The 13,929-nt window shown below is 38.7% G+C and overlaps 1 protein-coding gene across 6 annotated transcripts in view; it reads right to left on the minus strand.

The window, feature by feature from the left end:
* Positions 1-4,141: 4,141 nt before the first annotated feature.
* The window catches only part of LOC139754553 (BTB/POZ domain-containing protein 1-like), a 51,839-nt gene continuing 42,051 nt past the window's right edge, over positions 4,142-13,929 (minus strand). For all 6 annotated transcript variants that reach the window (XM_071671895.1, XM_071671896.1, XM_071671893.1 and 3 more), the window contains 2 exons: positions 7,633-7,755; positions 4,142-4,939 (listed from right to left, as the gene is read on the minus strand). In XM_071671895.1, coding sequence (XP_071527996.1) covers positions 4,781-4,939; positions 7,633-7,755 — 282 coding nt within the window. In that variant the 3' untranslated portion in view covers positions 4,142-4,780. The remainder of the gene's footprint in view (positions 4,940-7,632; positions 7,756-13,929) is intronic.

Genomic DNA, 13,929 nt, shown 5'->3' on the forward strand with positions numbered 1-13,929 from the left:
GAGAACTTGGGGGAAGTCAAGCATTTTAGATGCCTTAGAGTTGATGTGGCAACAAGTGGGACCAAGGAAGCTGAAGTGACCTATAGGGTGCATGAGGGGGGAGAAGGTCATGGACATTCTGAGGAATGTGTGGAAAGAGAGGTCACTGTCTTTACTGGCAGAGATGGGTATGTTTGATGGTATAGTAGTCTGTGGGTGAAGTGCAGGGGCTTAAAAAATGAGTTGGAAATGAAATATTAGAGGGCAATATGTAGTGTAACAGTGAACCTTATAACTTTACAAAAATTTCCATTTACTCTTCTTGTAGTTATTTCCATCTATCCCTATGTCACAAGAAAAGTTATCAATCTACTATCACTACATTGTTTCATAACCCTGCACAATCTAATGCCAAAGAGGATGGATCATATAAATGTTTAAGAATGTTCACTGGAGGAAATCTGATTAAGGGAAAATGAATTTTCAGTATAGGATTACAATCCTTTTATCACAAACATTTTACCCTTTACATTTATTTTACATACATACTTGGTACTTTAAAGTTAATCTGATATGGAAATTAGATGAGAAATATCTAACTGTTGATTATTGTGGGTTGGAACATCTGTAAACTTTCTGTGAACGAACAGTTGAGGAGAAATGGAGTCCTCAAATTATGTCATTCTCAATTCTCCTAAAGAATCCCCATCTCTAATGTAATATTTCTTCCAGTGAACATTCCAACTTCTTAAACACATAGATCACGCATCACTACAGGCTCTGTGATACTACCTACCAAACTTCTACTTTACTGGTCTAAAATCTATTCATATTACTTCCGCACAAAGTCTGCCACTTTATCTCGTAGCTCTAAACTCACTCACTTCCATAACTGTACTTTAAGGTATTGTACTGAGTCAGAGTTAATAAGTGAAATAAATGAGGAAAGTAAGGTTAGGAAAGAGTGATAAATACATAGAGAAAAGCTGTTACAGCACAAGGCGGAGAAGATGGCCGATATAGAATAAGACTGTACTGAGGTGAGAGGTGTGGAAAAAAATAACCGAAAGATTATTTAGTAATGCTAAATGGGAATACATGTGAAGGAAGGTCAAAGAAAAGGTGGAAGAACAAAGTGAAGTGGGAATGAGTGCAAAAGGGGTAACTCAGTGGAAAACTACTGTGAGGAATCACTGTCATACATCAATGGCTCCCTATTGCCTAATGTGAGGAAGCATATTGGATCTGACAAATTGTTTAAATAGTCCTTTTATAAGTAGATACATTTTCTTCCTTTTTATAAGCAAGTGCACTTTCTTTTGCATAATATCCTTTATCATTATTAGTTCTCGACTATACAGCTGAATTGCCATTCTTTTCTTTTAAACCCCAACTTTAAAGCTTGATGTTTTCATTCAAGTCACATTCCATACCTATTTCAAACATCACAGATCTCTAAATCTCTTTACTCTCATTTTTAAAATCTTTTTATTCCATGTAAAATGCTTTTCTTTTACCAAATACGTGATAACTGTGTAAAAAAATTTACGTTTTTTTTTTCCAGGATAATAAGTGTTATTTTCTAATTGATATCAAAAAAGTATAGAAAATGGCTATTTTTCCCGTGAAACTTTGCTTTTGTGATCAGGACAGTAATAATTTGAAATTTACCTCTTTCAGAACATTCTTCCTTTTATAAGCAGGTACACTTCCTTTTGCATAATATCCTTGATCTTTATTAGTTCTAGGCTATATAGCTGAATTGCCATTATTTTCTTTTAAACCAAATTTTAAAGCTTGATGTTTTCATTCAAGTAGTATAAGTATACGGGCCTTAAGCCAACCAGTTCAATCTAGCTCCCTAAATGGATACATATGCATATATTTTTCTGAGATGGCATCTAGAGGCTCCAAGCATCCAGCACACCATTTTGCTATGTTTGCAGCCAATTTATCAAAACGAGCAAAAAAGTACTCCATGGCAGTTTCAGCTAAGATGTGTGAGGTCTACAAGGCATATTTCGGCATGCCTTTTGGGGATCAAGAAAAATTCTGGGCACCTCATTTTACCTGCAAGCACTGCAAAAACTTTGTAAGGTAAGACAGACAATTCTTGCTCAATTGAATGGTAGAATATTGTTATAAATTTTTTTTTAAATTTCTAGAATTTAAAATTCTTATATTCAAATTTTTTAATTTTTTGTTCTTGAAAAAAATTATATGGAATATGTTGAGAGAAAATTCTACACATTAGTCATGGGTGAAATTTATAAACAAACAATTTTTTCTTTCATAATCGCAATTTTATATAATTCTACTGCAAGATGGTACGAAGGGGAAAAAAAAGCCATGAAGTTCACTATCCCAAGAATTTGGCAGGAACCCACTGACCACACAAGCAATTGCTACCTGTGCATGGTGGACCCTTCCAAACATCAAACTGGCAAGACTGCACCTGCTATCATGTATCTTACCAAACCTTCCATCATCTACTGCCCCGGTGCCATACAGCCCTGAGCTCCCTGTACCCACTCCTACGGAGAGAGATCAGCCATCGTCAGAACAGACCAACAAGTCAGAGGGGGAGGAAGATTTTGTAGATCCAGATTACAATTTCAGAGTTGCGGCTGAGGAGAAACCCATACTACACCAATCAAAAAGACATTAGCAACTTGATCAGAGATCTTGGTTGCAGAAAGTCCAATGCTGAGCTTTTGACGTCTAGGCTCAAGCAGTGAAACTTGTTGAATGAAAGTGTGCAAATCGCAGATAAGAAGAAGCATCACCTAGGCTTTCCTAGCTTCTTCACCTGTCAAGATGGGCTGTTACTGCCACAATGTAATCAGTATGTTCGAGGCAACTGGAATTACTTGTAACCCAAATGAGTGGTGCCTCTTTAATGACAGCTCATCCAGGAGCCTCAAAGCCATGCTGCTTTGTAACAGGAACAAGTACCCGTTTCTGTGGCTCACTTGGTGCACCTCAAAAAAGAATACAACAGTGTCAAGGCCTTGCTAGACATCTTGAAGTATGATGAGTACAGCTGGGAGGTCATCGGAGACTTCAAAACGATGACATTCCTGATGGTTCTCTAAGGCAGGTTTAGCAAGTTTCCCTGCTAACTTTGCCTTTGGGACAGCAGGGGCACTGTGGTGCACTACCACATGTGGGAGTGGCTATAGCAGACTGAATTCTCTGCGTGGATGAACAAAGTCATATGGGAGCCACTACTGGCCTCTCAGAAGGTGCTGATGCCACCATTGCACATAAAATTTGGCCTTATGAAACAATTTGTCACAGCCTTCAAGTACCTCAAAGACTTCTTCCCAAAGCTGTCTGAGGCAAAGCTCAAAGCCAGTGTCTTCGTCAGACCACAGATAAGGAAGATCCTGGAGTGCAAGGAATTCCCCAAGAAGCTAACTAGGAAGGAAAAAGCAGCTTGGTACAGTGTTGTCGCAATGGCTTGGGGCTTCCTAGGCAATCACAAGGCTAAAAATTCTGTGGAGCTGGTTTAGACTGTGGTGAAGAACTATGGCAAAATGGGCTGCAGGATGTCCCTCAAAGTCCATATCCTTGATGCTCATCTTGATAAATTCAAGAACATGGGAGCATATTTAGAGGAGCAAGGCAAGCACTTCCACCAGGATATACTGGACTTTGAACACCACTAACTTGGAACATATAATGAGAACAAGATTGGAGATTATATCTGGGGTCTTCTGATTCTGAAAGTGATTTACAGTATTCATAAATCTCAAAAACTACATACTTCTAAATCTTTTATGATCACTTGTTTAAATGTAAATATAGGTTAATTTTGATTCACAAGATGTTTTTCTGACTTTTTTGCAAATAAAAATGTGTAAATTTTCCCATGGTCCAGTTGGAAATAGGTAAATTTCAAAATATCACTGTCCTGCCCTCAAAAGCAAAGTTTGAAGGGAATAATATCCTTTTTCTCTACATCTACACATACACAATTATGAAATGACAATTACTACCCAGGAACAAAAATTTTGTTACACAGTGTAATGAGTTTTTTTTTACTTCAGTCCCTTCATCTCCTCTGATCTGTAGATAAAGCTATCTGAAATATTATATCCACAGTCTCGCCATGTACATAAACAACGTTTACCACAATGCTTTGGTTCTCACTCACAATAACCTTTCTTACATAACAGCAACATTACAAGTCATAAAATCTAATCTCTGTATGTATTACAAAATGTATTTTTTGTCTTATAACCAGAAGAACTAAAGAAATCACTGCATATGAGAGATAAATATTAACTTCTATTCTAGAACTTACCATCTGTTAGATAATACTGTACAGACAAAGTCATCGTCCAATCTGTTCAGTAAATCTGGTAATACAGTCGGAGGACTTTTGAGGATAATCCTCATGTGACATGCAAAGATTTTTTTCAGTAATACCTAACACAGTTTTTTCAATAATACCTAACATAGTTAAGTAAAACTGATTATTTGTTTTGATCATCACCATACAGTAAACAAATGCCACCCATGCAAGCTTTCGATATGAAAGTTACATCTTAAGAAATATTATTTGAGCAAATTTATTTGATAATATCTCACTATATGAAGTAAAAAGTTTAATATTCTTGCTAGTAATTTTCAGACAGTAAAGCTGTCTGTTGTATATTCCATTTGTCATGTTAAATGAGTAACATTTAACCTTAAATCTGTTTTAGCTTATATTGTGTACATGGACAACATAAGCTACAGAACAAATGCATACTAAGTTAAAATATCAAAAAATTATTAAAAAAAAAATTCATTTTTATGTATAGAAGATGATCTCTGGAATCTGTCCATCCTCAACAGAAGTGCCATTGTTGTTACCAGCAGCATAAGTGAACTGGAAAGTTGCACGATCTCCAGAAGGACACTCCACAGCCACTTTGCGCACTCCTTTGGTCCCATAGTGTGAGTCAGGGCCCTGAACATATGAAGGGATTTAAGTATAAAAATAAGAGATATATGGTTATTTTCATAATAACAAAGACTCCTGTGGTTTTAAAGAAAACCTTTTATTACTTTGGGAAAAGACATACTAACTGAAAATGTTTGTTCACTGGTATTTGAAAAATCATATCAAGGAGTATCAAGTAAAACATAAATTTTCAATGATGGCTGAGAAAAAAAGAAAAGCATTTGTCTACGTTTGTTCTCCCTTACAAATGCAAAGATAAAATTGTTTTGTATGTAAAATCATTCTGTACAGTGCCACTCTCCATGGTTTATGTTAGTTAAGATTTGTAAGATGTTCTAAATATGTTTTTAGACTGGCAGCATAAAGCCTGTGTACTTAAAAGAAGACAGAAAAAGCTTGTAGTAAATGGCCTATTTCTGTTTAAAATGTAGTTATGGTACCAAATTATGTACAGTAATAATGATTTTTTTCTTATATCTAACTGACTTTCCTTTCTTAGTGAAGGAGCATCAAGATGGAACAATGGCCTCATTTGCAAGTAACCAGTCTCTAGCTGTCATGAATAATGCACCAAAACCTAAGCCTACTATCTACAGCCAAGTCCCACAGATCAATCAATGGTTTTCTTAACTGTTTCAGCTGCCTTGGTTCAGCCCACTGATAGCATGTCACCCCCACATATCACATCAATCCAATACTTTCTAATCAATGCACAATTCTCATACTTCTGAATATTAAGGACCCAATATATACACATCAGGCTTTCTCTCATCAAACCTCTCTCCTTTTAGGGGTCAAATTTTAAGAAAAGTAGAGATGCCTCACGTAACTGTATTTTTCAGTTCTTGATTACATGACAAAATAATACAGCTGGCAGTATAAGTGGAGGAAATGCATTATTCAGACATTTAAGAAATTAATTGTAAAAAGCATAATAGGCATATGATAGAGTTTCCCAAATAAGCAACTGCTACAAGAGTTATCAGCAATGGCACATTAGTCTGCATTTTCTTTTTTCCATGCTTGGTCACCTTTCCCCACTTTAGCACCTGGAAACAGACATAGAAAAGCACATCTGCACACATACACATATGTATATATATACAGACACACATATAGAGTGAACTGGAACGAAGTGGTATACTGGGGTTGATGTGCTGTCAATGGACTGAACCAGGGCATGTGAAATGTCTGGGGTAAACCATGGAAGGTATGTGGGGCCTGGATGTGGATAGGGAGCCACATTTTTGGTGCATTACACATGACAGATAGAGACTGAGTGTGAATGAATGTGGCCTTTTTTGTCTTTTCCTGGTGCCACCTCTCTGATGCAGAGGGTAGTGATGCTGTTTCCTGTGAGGAAGGGAAGTGCCAAGAATGGATGAAGGCAAGTAAGTATATGCACATGTGTATATATATATATGTATATGTCTATGTATGTGTATGTATATGTGTATATATATGTTGATATGTATATGTGTGTGTATGAGTGTTTATGTGTATATATATATATATGTGTATGTGTGTGGGTGGGCCATTCTTCATCTGTTTCCTGGTGCTGCCTCCCTGGCACAGGAAGCGGCAATCTAGTATAATATAAAAAAAAAGTGTATATGAGTGGGTGGCCCATTCTTTGTCAGTTTCCTGGTGCTAACTCACTGATGGGGGAAACAGCAATCAAGTATAATAAATAAATAAAATATTTTATACTTGATCACCATTTCCTGCACTAACAAGGTAGTGCCAGGAAGTAGATGAAGAAAGACCCATCCACTCATATATACATATACATACAGGTACATTTTTTCATACATATATGCCATTTCCAGTGTTGGCGAGGTAGTGTCAAGTACTGAGGACCAAGCATAGAGGGAAAATCCTCACTTTGCCCCTTTCTCTATTCCTTCTTTTGGAAAGGTAAAAACTGGAGAGGAGGAGTTCCAGCCCCCTACCCCCATCCCTTTTAGTTGCCTTCTACAACATGCAGGGAATACATCGGAAGTATTCTTCCCTATCCCCAGGGATAATACAAGATGATACCTAGACTGAAAAACAAATCCTGTGAAAGCCAAGTAAATGATTTAAATCCATTTTTCTAAGAAAAGAGAAGGAAATGAGGTGATCTAATACAGGTATTTAAGATTATCTAAGGCCTCAATAATTTTAATCTTGAAAGCTACTTAAGGAGAAATTTGTTTGACTTCACCTACAATATTGGATATGATCTCAAGGGCATTCTGCCTCAAATGAAGATACTTTTTCTTCAACAGACTTGTTAATATATGAATTGATTTACCAATTAGTGAAGTTGTAAACAGTACCATAGATACATTTAAGAAAAGACCTGATAATTATTTTGCTTAAAATCCATGACTGACATTGTATGTGCCTCCTAATTAAATAAAAAACACAGGTTTTTCTCTTTGAAATGTCTGTATCTCTTACTGCTCTTACCACATGAATTTATGAGTTTTTGATCTATTTCAGTTATATAAATATTCTTTTAAGTAACCAGCGGTCTGATACTGTTTGAATTCCTTTGTAAGTCCTGGGTTCCTTAAGAGTTTGTGCACCCTGCAAAACTTTATATATTCAAAACATGGACTGATTACAAGCAACAAAAATCTTGATAGGCATTTAAGTTCAAGAATATTCAAAATATGCAACAATCCTAACAATGAATAACCATGCAGCCTCACCTTTAATGTAGCATAAGCAGTGTAGTTAGTATTGGGGAGCACCTCAACAGGTTCCTTGAACATGACCCGAAATGTGTTCACTGAACCATCAGATGTAAAGCTTGTGTCGTTACTTGCACACACCTAAAAATTAATTTCACACTGACATAAGATGCATCCACTAACACAGTAAGGAATATTAATAAAAATGAATATAACATCAAACATAGTGTTTACAAGCAGGTGAAGATCACATTTTCTTCAAAGTTCAAAGCCTTCCTTTTCTGCAAAAAATAAAGGACGCTTCCCATTGTATGATCACTGCACAATCTATTAGGTTACAAGTGCACTTACAGCATTCAGAAACTTGCATCACACGAGCACATCTGTCTGGAAATCCATGCATCTGTTGCAGTAACACATGCTCAAATCATTCTAAGGTAATTCGTTGTCAAAGCTATCATTATGATACATTCCTTTCACAGAAATCTCCTTGAGCAACAGAATTTGCAATTAATAAAAATTCAAGGGAGAATAATAAGCTCTTCTTACTGGAGGTAAGTAGAAGCAGAAAGAGGGGTGCACTAGTGTAATAAAGAAGCTTCAAATATAGATGGAAGAATGCTGGTGAACTGCTGTAAAGTTAACACAAAAACAGGAAGAGATCATAACAATTAAAGGTTAGGAGAGTGCAGTATATGTATGTACCAATACACCACCAATTAATCTTACATCTTTTTTTTTTTTTTGCTTTGTCGCTGTCTCCCGTGTTTGCGAGGTAGCACAAGGAAACAGACGAAAGAAATGGCCCAGCCCACCCCCATACACATGTATTTACATACACGTCCACACACGCAAATATACATACCCATACATCTCAATGTACACATATATATACACACACAGACACATACATATATACACATGCACACAATTCACACTGTCTGCCTTTATTCATTCCCATCACCAGCTTGCCACACATGGAATAAAATCCCCCTCCCCCTCATGTGTGCGAGATAGCCCTAGGAAAAGACAACAAAGGCCCCATTCGTTCACACTCAGTCTCTAGCTGTCATGCAGTAATGCCTGAAACCACAGCTCCCTTTCCACATCCAGGCCCCACACAACTTTCCATGGTTTTCCCCAGACGCTTCGCATGCCCTGATTCAATCCATTGACAGCACATCAACCCCGGTATACCACATCGATCCAATTCACTCTATTCCTTGCCCGCCTTTCACCCTCCTGCATGTTCAGGCCCCGATCACTCAAAATCTTTTTCACTCCATCTTTCCACCTCCAATTTGGTCTCCCACTTCTCCTCGTTCCCTCCACCTCCGACACATATATCCTCTTGGTCAATCTTTCCTCACTCATTCTCTCCATGTGCCCAACCCATTTCAAAACACCCTCTTCTGCTCTCTCAACCACGCTCTTTTTATTTCCACACATCTCTCTTACCCTTACATTACTTACTCGATCAAACCACCTCACACCACATATTGTCCTCAAACATCTCATTTCCAGCACATCCACCCTCCTGCGCACAACTCTATCCATAGCCCACGCCTCGCAACCATACAACATTGTTGGAACCACTATTCCTTCAAACATACCCCTTTTTGCTTTCCGAGATAATGTTCTCAACTTCCACACATTCTTCAAGGCTCCCAGGATTTTCGCCCCCTCCCCCACCCTATGATTCACTTCCGCTTCCATGGTTCCATCTGCTGCCAGATCCACTCCCAGATATCTAAAACACTTTACTTCCTCCAGTTTTTCTCCATTCAAACTTACCTCCCAATTGACTTGACCCTCAACCCTACTGCACCTAACAACCCTGCTCTTATTCACATTTACTCTTAACTTTCTTCTTTCACACACTTTACCAAACTCAGTCACCAGCTTCTGCAGTTTCTCACATGAATCAGCCACCAGTGCTGTATCATCAGTGAACAACAACTGACTCACTTCCCAAGCTCTCTCATCCCCAACAGACTTCATACTTGCCCCTCTTTCCAAAACTCTTGTATTCACCTCCCTAACAACCCCATCCATAAACAAATTAAACAACCATGGAAACATCACACATCCCTGCTGCAAACCTACATTCACTGAGAACCAATCACTTTCCTCTCTTCCTACACGTACACATGCCTTACATCCTCGATAAAAACTTTTCACTGCTTCTAACAACTTGCCTCCCACACCATATATTCTTGGTACCTTCCAAAGAGCATCTCTATCAACTCTATCATATGCCTTCTCCAGATCCATAAATGTTACATACAAATCCATTTGCTTTTCTAAGTATTTCTCACATACATTCTTCAAAGCAAACACCTGATCCACACATCCTCTACCACTTCTGAAACCACACTGCTCTTCCCCAATCTGATGCTCTGTACATGCCTTCACCCTCTCAATCAATACCCTCCCATATAATTTACCAGGAATACTCAACAAACTTATACCTCTGTAATTTGAGCATTCACTCTTATCCCCTTTGCCTTTGTACAATGGCACTATGCACGCATTCCGCCAATCCTTAGGCACCTAACCATGAATCATACATACATTAAATAACCTTACCAACCACTCAACAATACAGTCACCCCCTCTTTTTAATAAATTCCACTGCAATACCATCCAAACCTGCTGCCTTGCCGGCTTTCATCTTTTGCAAAGCTTTTACTACCTCTTCTCCGTTTACCAAATCATTTTCCCTAACCCTCTCACTCTGCACACCACCTCGACCAAAACACCCTATATCTGCCACTCTATCATCAAACACATTCAACAAACCTTCAAAATACTCACTCCATCTCCTTCTCACATCACCACTATTTGTTATCACCTCCCCATTAGCCCCCTTCACTGAAGTTCCCATTTGCTCCCTTGTCTTATGCACTTTATTTACCTCCTTCCAGAACATCTTTTTATTCTCCCTAAAATTTAATGGTACTCTCTCACCCCAACTCTCATTTGCCCTCTTTTTCACCTCTTGCACATATATCTTTTATATATCCTTATGAGTATAGGAGAAAGAATACTATTCAGAGGTCTCATGCCTATCACAGAAGGCAACTAAAAGGGTAAGGAATTGGAGATGAATGCTGCCTTCTCCTATATTCCCTATCTAAAACTAAGACTAAAAGAATAAGATGTGGATTTTTTCCTTAGAGGATCAGTTGTCTGTTTCTGATGTTACCTTCTACAACAGAAAAGGAGAGATGTATTATTGATTTATAATTACCCTAGAAACAATAACTAACTATGAAGGAGTCCTGTTGTTACCCAGGACCTTTCGAAAAGTTCCCTTCAACAGAATGGAAATATAGACTCCTTTGGAGGGAAAAGTTCTTTAATGAGACTGTACTCCCACTGATACAGCCATGCAAAAGGTGACTTTTCACTGCAGTGTAACCTTAAGCAAGAAGGAACACCAGGAATATATATCTTTTTTCACTCCATCTTTCCACCTCCAATTTGGTCTGCTTCTTGTTTCCTCCACCTCTGACACATATATCCTCTTTGTCAACTTTTCCTCACTCATTCGTTCCATATGTCCAAACCATTTCAACACGCCCTTCTCTGCTCTCTCCACAACACTCTTTTTATTACCACACATCTCTCTTACCCTTTCATTACTTAATCAAACCACCTCACACTACATATTGTCCTCAAACATTTCATATCCAATGCATCCACTCTCCTCCATATACCCCTATCTATAGCCCATGCTTTGCAACCATGAAATATTGTTGGAACCACTATTTCTTCAAATGTACCATTTTTGCCCTTCAAGATAACGTTCTTGCCACACATTCTTCACTGCTTCCAAAACCTTCACCCCTTCCCCCAACCTATGACTTGCTTCTGCTTCCATGCTTCCATTTTCTGCCAAGCCCACTCCCAGATATCTGAAACACTTCACTGCCTCTAATTTTTTCCCCATTCAAACTTACATCCCAACTAACTTGTTCCTCAACTCTGCTGAACCTAATAACCTTGCTCTTATTCATATTTACTCTTAACTTCCACACAATTTTCCAAATTCACCCACCAACTTCTGTAGTTTCTCCCTTGAATGAGCCACCCTTGCTGTATCATCAGCAAACAAAAATTGACTTGCTTCCCAGGCCTTATCATCTCCAACAGACTACCTTGCTCCTCTCTCCAAAAACCTTTGCATTTACTGCCCTAACTACCCCATCCACAAACAAATTAAACAACCATTGGGGCATCACACACCCCTACCACAGACCGACCTTCACTGGGAACCAATCACTCTCCTCTCTTACTACTCGTACACATGCCTTAAACCCTTGATAAAAAATTCTCACTGCTTCTAGCAACTTACCTCCTATACCACATATTCTTAAGACCTTCCACAAAGTATCTCGATCAGCCCTTACATATGCCTTCTCCAGATTCATTAATAATACATACAAATCCATCTGTTTTTCTAAGTATTTCTCACTTATATTCTTCAAAGTAAACATCTGATCCACACATCCTCTACCACTTCTAAAGCCACACTGCTCCTCCCCAATCTGATGCTCTGTACATGCCTTCATCCTCTCAATCACTACCCTCCCATAGAATTTTCCAGGAATACTCAACAAACTTATGCCTCTGTAGTTTGAACACTCACCTTTATCCCCACTGCCTTTGTACTTAATTATGATCCATACATACAGCGAGTATCCTTACCAACCAATCAACAACACAGTCATCCCCTTTCTTCATAAATTCAACTGCAATACCATTCAAACCCACCACCTTGCCAGATTTCATCTTTCACAAGGCTTCACCACCTCTTGTCTCTTCACCAAACCACTATCCCTAACTCTCACTTTGCAAACCGCCCCAACCAAGACACCCTACATCTGCCACACTATCATCAAAAACATTTCATAAATCTTCAAAACACTCATTCCATCTCCTCACTTCATCAGTACCTGTTATCACTTCCCCCCTTGCCCCATCTACTGATGTTCCCATCTGTTCTCTTGTCTTGTTATTTAACTCCTTCCAAAACATCTTTTTATTCACTTTAAAGTTTAATGATACTCCCTCAACCCAACTCTCATTTGTCCTCTTTTTCAACCCTTGAACCTTCCTCTAGACCTCCTGCTGCTTTCTCTCATGCATCTCCCAGTCACTGGCACTCCTTCCTCGAAAGTATCATCCAAACATCTCTTTTTTCTCTTTAACTAACAACTTTACTTCTTCATCCCACCACTCACTACCCTTTCTAATTTGCTCACCTCCCACCTTTCTCATGCCACATGCATCTCTTGCACATGCCATCAATGCTTCCCTAAATACATCCCATTCCTCACCCACTCCCCTCACATCATTTGCTCTCACATTTTGCCATTTTACACTCAATCTCTCCTAATACTACCTCACACAAGTCTCCTTTCCAAGCTCACTTACTCTCACCACTCTCTTCTCCCCAGCATTCTCTCTTCTGTTTTGAAAACCTCTACAAATCTTCACCTTCACCTCCACAAGACAGTTGTCAGACATCCCATCAGCTGCCCCTCTCAGCACATTAACATCCAAAAGTCTCTCTTTTACACGCCTATCAATTAACACGTAATCTAATAATGCACTTTCATATACTTGTGTATATCTCTCATTTTAAACCAGGTATTCCCAATCACCAATCTTTTTTCAGCACACAAATCCACATGCTCTTCATCATTTCCACTGACAACACTGAGTACCCCATGTACACCAATTATACCCTCAACTGCCACATTACTCACCTTTGCTTCTAAATCACTCATCACTAGGTCTCATGCACCAAAACTGCTGACACAATCACTCAGCTGCTCCCAAAACACTTGCCTCTCATGATCTTTCTTCTCATGACCAGGTGCATAAGCACCAATAATCACTCATCTCTCTCCATCCACTTTCAGTTTTCCCCACATCAATCTAGAATTTACTTCTTTGCACTTTATCACACACTTCCACAACTCCTGCTTCAGGAGTGCTACTCCTTTTTTAGATCTTGTCCTCTCACCAACTGCTGACTTTACTCCTAAAATGTTTCCAAACCATTCTTTCCATTCATCCTTGAGCTTCGTTTCACTCAGCCAGATTATCCAGGTTTCTTTCCTTAAACATACTACCTATCTCTCCTTTCTTCTCATTTTGGTTACATCCACACACATTCAGCCACCCCAATCTGAGCCTTCAAGGAGGATGAGTTCTCCCTGCTTAACTCCTTCTTCCAAAAGAAGCAAAAGAGAAGGGGACCAAGTGAGGATTTTCCCTCTAAGGCTCAGTCCTTTGTTCTTA

This window comes from Panulirus ornatus, chromosome 17 (assembly GCF_036320965.1).
Source record: "Panulirus ornatus isolate Po-2019 chromosome 17, ASM3632096v1, whole genome shotgun sequence".
NCBI lineage: Eukaryota > Metazoa > Arthropoda > Malacostraca > Decapoda > Palinuridae > Panulirus > Panulirus ornatus.